We start from the raw sequence: 10,884 nt of genomic DNA, 5'->3' as shown, positions 1-10,884 counted from the left end.
AGTACTCTATCGCTTAATTCAGCACTTTCGACGTACAGTGGAAAGTCGTTCTGACGACAGGCTAGCTCTTGAGACGTCAGTTTACAAATCTTTCTTACAATGGTTAATTTACCTTTCTTAAAGCAGTTTTCAAATGACTGTCGAAAGTAATTACGCCATTGCAATTGCTACGCTTGGTGATTGGTTTAAAACCTCGCACCTGTTTATCATCCAATAAGAGCGTAAACCGAAAGCGATCGCGACTTGCACGCGCGAACGGTAGTAGCCAAAACGCGGGGCCGGGGTCATGGTGTCTCTTTTTATTCTATTTTTTTTTGTTTCAATTTTTATCGTTATTCTCTTGTAGTGTTATTTTCGCATGATCGGAATCTGTCCTTCATCTATGGTGGAAATTAGTCAAAATTAAGGAAACTACCCCGATCGCGATCCCGACACCGACCTCGGCCACGGCCCCGGTCCCGGCCCTGTGTTTTAACTACTGCCCGCCCGAACACGAGAGCAAACTAATTTCCACAGTGTGGCTCAAAGTTCAAGATGATTTTTAAATAAAATCTACCATGGGGTATGGAGATCTGTTATCTCACTTCATCATCTCTTGTTCAAATAAACTAAATGGGACACTGAAGTAAATTTCGCACGAATTATTCGGCATAAAATCTACAATGAGAAAGACGCCATTAATAAAATAGCCTCATGATGGTTAGAGTGCTCGACTCCGGATCGAGTGGTCCGGGTTCGGGTCCTCGCTGGGAACATTGTGTTGTGTTCTTGGGCAAGACACTTTACTCTCACGGTGCATCTCTCCACCCAGGTGTATAAATGGGTACCAGCGAATTGCTGCGGTAACCCTGTGATGGACTAGCATCTCATCCAGGGGAGAGGAATAGAAATACTCCTAGTCGCTTCATGCTAATGAAACCGGAGATAAGTGCCGGCCTGATTGGGCCTTCTGGCTCGTAAGCAGAGACTTTAATTTACTTTTAAGGTTCAACAGTGTATTAAGGGAGGGGAGGGAAAAGATGCAGATGAGAAAAAAAAGACAGTGTTGGTGATCACAATTGCCTTTCACTGCGCTTCCTTCGCACCCACAATCGTAAAAATTACTTTATGTAGAGTGTAACGGCATTTGTCCATTTTGATAAGATAACAAGCCATTGTTGTTACTCTATATGACCGGCAGTGACTCCCTAAGGTGTCGAAAAATATTTTGTCAATGCAACGATTAAAAAGGGGACTTTTTTCCCTTGAAAAGCAGTGACCGTAGTTAGTCAACGTTTTCCGTTGTCGTTGACAACGTTTGTCCTGGACATGCAAACTACGGTCTGGCACCCCGGTAGGGCACAGTTTGTTAAGCGGGCAGGGTTATAAGTCGATGTGTCCAACTTGGCTTGTCCCACCATCTTTCCGAAGGTTTTTCTTTCGAACGAGTGAGCAAATCACCGCCTGAGATCTCTCGCAGGTCTGCTCAAATTGCGTTGTTAGTGTATTGCAATTAAAGTTCAATCTTTGACAATTGGTGTGGTGTGGAATCGCAAGTATGGGAATATTTGATTCAATCTGGTGGGTTCCTTAGAATGGAGTGCGCAGCCTTGAGATTTTACAGTAACGTTGGCAACCGAGGAATTGAAAAATGGATTAAATCACGTTGAATCTGGAAAAAATTAAAAAGCACTGGAAGGAAGTGACTCACGTTGGCAATAATTAATGTAAGGCTTTTTAATTGATAATTTTCTCTTAGAATTATCTTATTAAGCCTTTTATCGGGATTCCCATACAAATCCTTATATTTTGGTCGACCATGTTGGCTTTCTCTCACACTGAACCCAGGGCGCTTGTGCAGGCAGCAGCTTCCCATTTGTCGTTTCACTTGAACGCAAAAGTAGCCGTTAACTACCCTTGAGAAGCTATCAGCTATCAGCACCGGTGGCTCAGTTGGTTGAGCACCGGACTGTCAACGCGGGAGGTCGTGAGTTCAACTCCGGCCGGACCAACACTCAGGGTCTTTAAATAACGGAGGAGAAAGTGCTGCCTTTGTAATTACATCTGAAAATGGTTAGACTCTCTAGTCTTCTCGGATAAGGACGATAAGCCGGAGGTCCCGTCTCACAACCCTTCAATGTTCATAATCCTGTGGGACGTAAAAGAACCCGCACACTTGTCGCAAAGAGTAGGGCATGTAGTTCCCGGTGTTGTGGTCTGTCTTCTGTGATGTATCATGGTTGGGAGGGTAAATGCTGGGAGCAATTAGCTACACCAAGCTACTCTAAAAATCCGAGGGTAAATAAAGATACATGATATGATATGAGAGCAAGTGAAAAATAACGCGCGAACTTGCATCGCTCGAAACTTCAAAATAGATCATCGTTGACTGCCTGCCAGAGGTAAGAAAATAATCATCTATTGTCGAAATGAATGTGAACTTCTGATTTCGAGTTGGAATTTAGAAGTTTGATCAGGACTTTAATTGTTTATTGCATTTAAATCAGCTGGACTCAGTTGTTAAAATGCCGGAAAACTTTATCCAGTTGAGTGGATAAGTCACCATCCAGAGCATTATATATGCTTGACGTGAAACGTTGGTTAAGATTTTCTTACACACCTTTTAACTGGATGTGCTTAGAGTGTGTATATATTCACATTTTCGAGGGCAAATACGGAATTCTTTGCGGAGATTGAAACTGATAGTGACTTATCCACAGGTTAAAGTTATCCCAGCTAGAACAACTGGGGGCAGAGTACTTAATGTGCAATGAACGACCTAAAACAGCAAAGGTATTGTCTTTGAAAGTGATCATCTTTTCTTGTTACGAAATCCTAGCATTCCAAATCGTATACTTGAAGTTTTATCGACTCAACTTAAGCCCATCCTAATCAATCATGATGGTTGGTTAAATCCTTGACAGTTTGAAGAGTTCTCTCCTCTATCACCAAGTAATATAACTGGCATTTCAGTGTCACACGTAAGATGTGATTCATCCCCAAATAAGGTGCCCTTATTAGTCTCTTCAATGCAAGGAGCAGAAACTTGTGTTGTTGACCCTGGAAGTACTCCAATCCGGATAATAAAAAGAACTTTCATTTCTTACAGACATGCCACCTGCTGTTCTGTCACAATGTTATTTTTAAAGGTTCCGCAAATAACGTATGCATAGCAGATTATCTTTAATGTTGTCATAGCATTTATCTTACCCCGGAAAAAAGAACTTTTCTTTAAAATTCTTGGCTATTTAAGGTAAGAAATCGTCCTTTTGAAGTCCGTTTTATCCTTGGTCGGTTTTGGATGGCTGTAAAATGTCTGACTTAAATGTTTCGCTAGGTATTTAGAGTGACTTCTCCTCGAACAGTCTTGCAACATGCGATGAACTGGGTTGATATCGACTTATTGACTTATGTGTAAGTACCACTGCTCTTATTTATATCCGTCTTCCACCTTGCTTGGTTTTTCTCCCTTTCTGAGAGGTGTAAAACCATATGCTCAACCTTTAAAACTGGGGTTGTATCATTGAGGGAAATAAACTACCCCTCTCATCTGTTGTTTTATCCTTTTTCTAGCCTTGGAAATACTATTAAGTTAAATTATAAAACGTCTGTCTTTAGTTGTATGAGAAGATCATGGCGTTTATTAACTTACAACTATTGTTATTTCTCTCTCTCAAAAGGAAACTTTTTATAAACATAACAGTAAACTTTTAATTGACCAAGACCTGCAAACTCAGTTATGGTCATTCCCCTAAAAATCTCTTCAGAAAAAATCTTATGCTATACATACTGCATTTGCTTTTTAAATGCGTAAATCCACGATACCCGATGTTTAATCAGAACCGTTTGAAACACCACTTCGAATTAGTTAATTAACTAAACTCATGGCAAAGCGTGCGTGTTGCTACTTGCGCCACTGAAACCAGTTTGTATAGTCTCGCCACCAGTTTCAAAGCGGGTACCACTTAACTCACCACTCAGCCATTTTATTATACCTAGCTCTAGCAGGGTGCAAGTCCTACGATTGGTCAATTTAACGGGCCGTAAGTACGGTACAGCACGGCCCGATTGGTTTCATGGGGTGCTTTACCGCGCAATTTTCGCGCTTACAGTGCACTGCATTCCCGCGAGATTTCAGCTACCAAAAGACCTACTAAATATCTTACGAATCTCATTCAGTTCTCGGGCAATGTTGGAAGTAACGCGGCCCTGGGTTTTTTCCGGTTCGAATTAATATTGTGGCTCTCGTGTCGTAGATAAAACTGAAAAATGAACACACATCGTAACTTACGTCTCGCTGGTCATGTTGTCCAAAGGCCAGATACCTTTATCCTGGAGATAAGTCACTACCAGGCTTTCGATCTGCGCAAAGATTACAGTATTTGCTCACATATACCGTAAATAAATACACTTAATGCTCACCCAAGTATTCACCAACATTTCATGGGGGCGGCTCTTATTAACTACGAAACCGGTCCAATGGAACCCTTCAAATAGTCATTTCTCGAGTCCCTTTAACTATACAGTTATCCTTTTTTTGGGAAATGTGTTCTATTTAAAACTTCTTGGTCTGGTTCGGCTCACAAACATATTTGGTAAATCACGTGACCAAAACAGAAAATGTCTAAAAGCACAGCGAATCAACTATGATTTTTACACAATTTTAACGCACCAGTATGAGAACATGCTAACAAAAAATCTGCAGCATGGATTTTTAAAAAAATATGAAATTATTTCGACGAAAAGTTTACAGTACAGTACAGTACAATACAGTATCATTATTAAATCTCCAGCAAGTGGCTCTTCTATTTAATCTACAAATTTGAAGAACAAAAAGAAAAGATTAGTTTACAAATCTAATTATTACATATGTTATTGACTAATAAAAACTCTAAAAACCATTGTAGTCGTGCATTCAGATCCCTAGTTCTCAGTGTGACCTAGCTCTAATTTTGCACCACACTTAAAACTAGTGAGTGTGTTACTATTTCTTGTGCTCGCACAAAGCGAGTTCCAAGTGTTGATAGATCAGTAGTGAAAGGAACGTTCAGCGGTGGCTGTCCTACAGAAAGGAAAGTCTAGGTTTTCCCTGAATCTGGTATTATAACTATGGATTAAGTGTTCTTTTTCTGATGTAGCTATTTAGGTAGGAGGGCTGCTGTTGTTTGATAGAGGACCAACCCAGTTCCCGCAGGACTGGTGAGATATGGTCAATCTTCCTAGTATTAGTTAACACGCGAGCAGAAAAGTCTTGTACAAGTTGTAATTTATCAATGGTCTAAGTACTTGACCATACGGTAGAACAATAAAAAACTTACTAAAAATCAAGCAATTCAAAATGGTGAAAAGTACGGATTTAGAAAATAGATGTCTAGCTCTGCTTATCTGGCACAGAGACGACGTCATGATGAGTTAACATGTTCATTAAATGTAAGGTTTGAGTCTAGTATGAAAGCCAGATCTTTGACTGAAGCTACTGGAACTAGGTTTAGGCCAAGAAAAGGAACTCTGACACTCCGGCGGGATTTTCCTTAGTAGCTGTCGCGTTCCAAACAAATGAGTTTGGTTTTACTAGGATTTATGAGTAGCTTATTAGTACAGCACCAGGCGGCGATAAGACAAAGATCGTCGGTGACTTTAATCAGACAGGAGTCAATGTCCTTAGATGAGAACGAAAGGTAAACCTTGGTATCATCGACATATGACTCGACACTTGAAAATTTGACAACGGAGGGTAAGTCATTCATGTAGAGACTGAACAGGATGGGCCCTACAATGGACCCTGAGGTACGCCATGTGTAACGAGTAGCTGCTCTGAGCAAAATGTGCCTAGTCGTTGTTGACTGCATACGGTCGGTAAGGTAGCTCTCAAACCACTTCGACGCATTATTTGACACACCCAGTCACTGCAACTTAAGAAGGAGTGTCCTATGACATATGCTATCAAATTTCTTGCTTAGATCGATCAGAACCATAGCCGTTATTTCTTTCTTGTCCATTGCTTTGAAAATGTGACCAGTCAAGCAGGCTCAGGGTTTCGGTAGGGTGGTATTTGCGATTCCCGCTCTGATGGCAGATGACGTTGCCCTGTTGGATCAGAAAGTCATTACATTGATTCAAAGCAATCTTCTCGGTCTCTTCAGAAAGTACGGGAAGAAACGAGATCGGACGATTGTTATTGGGAATCTCGTATTCTCCATCCTTAGGGTGCGGCACCACCTCTGACTTCTCGCGGAGCAGGCAAACGAAAGGTTTACCAGCCCGTTTAAGGTTGGCAAACAGTCCTTGATCACAAATAACGGAATTCTGTCATGTCCTGGGGCTTTATTTGAAGGCATAGCCATAATCACTTTTGCACTTCCTCACTAGTTACTGCTTTAAATTCAAAGAGCTCGTCACCGGTCTGTGATTGACAAGAATTAAAAGGGAAGGATCAGCTTCATTTTTTGTCCAAATAAAAATCCGTGCTATAGTTTACGAAAAATAATGGGACCGTTCCCAGCGCTTCTCCCTTTCGTTTCCTGAGAGTTTTTACATGTTTTTCACTACAACGCAGTGCAGAGGACTGGAGCTAGTTGCGCATGCGCCTTCTGATTGAAGTGATGTCAGATTTCTATTGAAAAAGTAACTTCTTAGCTTACAACTGTCAGCAATAAAAGGGCTACATTAGTGAAATTTAGATAAGGTAAACGTACTCAATTCAACATAACTAATATAACTAAACAAACTTTTGAGCTGATGTCTTTTTCTGAGGTGAAATAGACCTTGAAAAACGATACATATTACTGTCTAAGAAAGAAAACTTCGGTCGCACGAGAGCATAGAAGGCGAAATATTTGTAACTTCTCACGCACAGATTTTTTTTTGTTAAAATGGACAAAATAAGAAAAGGAAGTGATCTACGGAAAGAAAAATAGGAGTCACCGAGCATTCAAGAGAGTAAAAGTTCTCAAAGCGATTGTCTATTCGCACTGTCACGCCATTGCGTGGCATTTCCGAGAAGACCTGGGTCCACAGCTATCCCATGATGCCACATGCTTTCACGTTCCATTCTTGTGGAAATAGTTTGCGCCTCTAGCATCGTGTTTACCTTCGTGGTCTGCGATACATGACGTGTGCTTAACATACGCGAAAAAAATGCGCAGTAGCAATGGGCGCGAACGTCCTTAAGTGCATGCCACCCCCCTTGACGGGAAGTGTATTTTATACTTTGGATAGTGACTTATCCACTGGATAAAACATTGGGCCAGTCCTCTAGCCTGGTCAGTAAAAAATTAGTTCGTGTATTCTTGCATCCCAAAACAGCGCACGATCCCGCGGTTAAGAGATGTTTCTGTCTTTTGTATTCATGTCATATTTCATTATAATCATATTTCCGTCTTTATATCAAAATTCGTAGGTTCAAATTGCAACGATGCGGCACGTTTTGACGATACTGATTCTATTGGTTGGTGCTTTAGAGGCCACAGGTAAAAAAGAATTTGCTTCGTTTTACGCCAGAAACTAATTCCGTTTAGTTACCATACAATTCAACCTTCAGGGTCTTGTTCACTCACTCTCGCTGTCAAGGAGATCACGAAATGGACCCGATTCCCCTACGCGTGCTGCATACATTTAAAAGTTTGATACCGGATCTAAATTATTCTGGACTCTAGAGTCCTTAAGCACAGACTGGTTTTAAGGGCCCTGGTACCGAGAACATTTAGGTCACCTATGAGCTGGAATAATATTTTTTGAGACAGTTTGTATGACTAATGACCATTTATGTCGATCATTTAACTGCCATTGTTTCTACCTCAAGTAAACTTCAGATTTTACCTATATTTTAATTCTATAGATGGCAAGTCGTTTGGGGGAACTAGAAAAAACACAGAAGCTCTTGGAAAAGGTGAAATGTCTAAGTTCTTAAGCAATGGCAAAACCATAATCGGATCAAAGAATCAATCAAAGACCGTCGAGGCGCACTTGGCGAACCTGGAGCCCATGACTAGGAGCACACAACTTCACTGTATTTGTGGAACGTCATTTTAGACCGAGTTATTTTGAGATTAATTTCCAGCTAATAACAAGTCTTGTTTGAAGATAGATGGATAGATCAGCAACGGCAAAACCATAACGTGATTCTTTTTAGTGCAATTATGCGATGATACTCTGCGACGTCAACGAACGCATATCTTTACAATTTCTTGGTTACTGATGGTATGTGTTTTCTCGAAACAACAACGCCCCACGTGATATTTTTAATATTGGAAGCATCTTATTTTTTTTTTTTAAAAAAGGAATTTTATGTTATGATGTGATATAATTAAACAGTGTTATTCTTTTCACAGCAAATTGTGCCGATGATCGCTACAGGTGTGAGGGAGGGAACAAGTGCATCCCTTTAAAATGGATTTGTGATGGGGTTAATGATTGTGATGATAAGCTTGACGAGAGAAACTGTTTCGTGATCAACGAAACAGACAGTGTCTCCGATGGTGAGTTCCAATGCTATTTTGATCCAAAGTTCTTCAAAATTATGATAAGCCTTCAGAACCTTTCGTGTAGGGCTGGCGTAGTGGTTAGAGTATTCACTTTCCACCAATGTGGCTTGGGTTCAATTCCCAGACTCGGCGAGAGGAATTTCCTCCGGGCAGTCCCTCTTCTGAAAAACCAACATTTGATTTGATTGCCGTTAATTTGTTGCATGATTTCAGTTTACGATGTCCCCAGTTAGTACTCCAGCCCTGTAAGACCTAGGCTCGATTTCCAGCTGTTTTGTGAGCCCGCGTTCCTCCCCCACACCACGGCTGGATTACTGGTCTACACATTGTATTTTTTGACCAATCACTGCCAAGCCTGCTCAAATCGAGCAGGCTTCCCTGTGATTGGTCACTTATGTCCCTCGTCTATCCAACATGGCGGATATTAGTTGGGAGGAGGACAACCGCACTCACAAAACGGCTGGAAATCGAGCCTATATAAGACTAGACATTTAAATAAAGTTCCTTTCCTTTCGTTTCCTTTTGACACGACAGTTAACTCAAAGCAAAGCGACGTTTCTCAGGAAGCCACTGCGGGTAGGTTGATATAAAGAGTTATAAGGAATGAAAGAGAAGTTGGTTTTGCTTGCCAACATAGAAGCGGCCGAAAGTATTGTTTTAACGTAAACGAAAATTGATCCAGATAGATCATCACAAAGAAGTATTTTGAATAAAAAAGTTATGCTTATTTTAAGAAATGTCACGTCTTTTAGGATGCCCAAGGAGTACATATTCCTGTGACAAAGGTGCAAAATGCCTATTGCTGAGTTCCCTGTGTGATGGCCTCAGTGACTGTGAGGACGCTACAGACGAGAGAAACTGTCCTCTTAACCCTGGTGAGTTTGAACAAAAGGACTATCCTAGCATCAATTGCAAGACTATTACAAAAAACAAACTCAAGGGGTGGGGGGGGGGGGACTAAACAGCTGCAAAAATGGTTTATTTTTCCGCTAACAAACTTCTGTTGTTGTTGTTTTGTAAGTTTGTGAATCCAACAAATTCTCTTGTGATGAGAATGCAAAATGTTTTCCGCTGAGTTGGGTGTGTGACAGTATCAATGATTGCAATGACCAGAGTGATGAACACAACTGCCCGAAAAGGAGGACAGGTAAGGCTCCAGGCAAAAAATGCCGTCAAACGATCGTTCTAAAACCTATCTATATGCTTTTGAGACCCAGAAATTATTGGAAAAAGGCTATCCAACCTCTAAAATTTATTTTAAAAGATAGTGATCATCCAGTTTTGTCCCGTTCATGCTTGGATTTTTTCAGGCTCAGTTTGCTGCTGCTCAAGGCGTGCTTCCTTTAAGCGTGGTTTTCACCTAGCGCCGCAGTGCCGCAGCGCCGCAAGCGAAAGAGCAAGAATAAGTAGCTTATGCTAATTTTGTTATGCTTATCATGTGTTTCGTTTTCATACAACGCAAGCGAACTCAAGCATTTGCGCAATCACAAGGAAAGGGAAACATTTAAATCCTTGCAACTGCGCTAAACCCCCACCCGTTTTCATGTTGAAATAAACCCTCTTCCAGGTTTGGCTTGCGCTTGTGCTTTCATCGCTAGTGATGAAAACCAGACTTAACCGGGGATATCATGCACTTTCACTTGGAATTACATAACCACAATTCAAATATATGATATTTCATATATTTTTTATCACTCTGCAGCTGCAGTTAAAGGTTTCAGACAACCATCTCCCCAAATCCTTGGGCTATTTTAATTCGGGTGCCTCAATTACCTCTGTATCCGAAGAACGCATAGAATTTAAGTGGTCAAACTTCACAGTCACTTTGCTTTTTGTTACCTTGACATGTGAAAAGATCGGCTTTCCTGAACAAGCGGTTGGCAGGTTCACAAATGGCTTTTCGGGACTTTCGAGAAACGGGCCCCAGGCCCGAGGGAAGAGACCAAGAGATGTAACACACCTACACCTTATTACAATCATTAAGTATCTTAATTTTCGCTTTGATTTTTTCCCAGCTCAATCTGTGACTCGAGCTGCAGAAGAAGCGGCAATAACTGCTGCCCAGGAAGCCAAGCTTGCTGCATCTGCGGCTCAAGATTTTATGTTAAAAGCTAAAGTAGCTGCTGAAAAAGCTAGGAGGGCTCTGCTAATAGCAGAGAAAAACAGAGAAAGAAATTCAAATAAAGCTTTATAGTACCGAGCCTCTTTCTCTCTCCGTGTTATCGAATCTAGATTAATAGATTCATCGAGGGAGGCCTCTTTCCTTACCGATGCTTACACAGAAGGATTCTGATTAAATAAGGAGTGAACATAAAGATCATACACATTGAAGCTCGAAGAAGATACTTCTGAAGGTTTGATTACTTGGAAATCAGTACTTGCGCCTTAGTCGAATTCACAGTGGATGAAACATTGAACAAGC

At 41.0% G+C, this 10,884-nt stretch overlaps 1 protein-coding gene across 1 annotated transcript in view; it reads left to right on the top strand.

The window, feature by feature from the left end:
* Positions 1 to 3,138: 3,138 nt before the first annotated feature.
* LOC138020027 (LDL receptor repeat-containing protein egg-1-like) overlaps positions 3,139 to 10,884 on the top strand; it is an 8,048-nt gene continuing 302 nt past the window's right edge. The window contains exons 1-9 of the mRNA XM_068867015.1: positions 3,139 to 3,232; positions 3,317 to 3,393; positions 7,379 to 7,448; positions 7,817 to 7,867; positions 8,310 to 8,456; positions 8,997 to 9,038; positions 9,215 to 9,337; positions 9,484 to 9,609; positions 10,478 to 10,884. The exon at positions 10,478 to 10,884 is cut by the window's right edge and continues 302 nt beyond it. Coding sequence (XP_068723116.1) covers positions 7,394 to 7,448; positions 7,817 to 7,867; positions 8,310 to 8,456; positions 8,997 to 9,038; positions 9,215 to 9,337; positions 9,484 to 9,609; positions 10,478 to 10,656 — 723 coding nt within the window. The 5' untranslated portion in view covers positions 3,139 to 3,232; positions 3,317 to 3,393; positions 7,379 to 7,393 and the 3' untranslated portion in view covers positions 10,657 to 10,884. The remainder of the gene's footprint in view (positions 3,233 to 3,316; positions 3,394 to 7,378; positions 7,449 to 7,816; positions 7,868 to 8,309; positions 8,457 to 8,996; positions 9,039 to 9,214; positions 9,338 to 9,483; positions 9,610 to 10,477) is intronic.

This window comes from Montipora capricornis, chromosome 10 (genome assembly GCF_036669925.1).
Source record: "Montipora capricornis isolate CH-2021 chromosome 10, ASM3666992v2, whole genome shotgun sequence".
Taxonomy (NCBI): Eukaryota; Metazoa; Cnidaria; class Anthozoa; order Scleractinia; family Acroporidae; genus Montipora; species Montipora capricornis.
The sequence above is the reverse complement of the archived record's forward strand: the minus strand, read 5'-3'. Positions and strand labels throughout refer to the sequence as shown.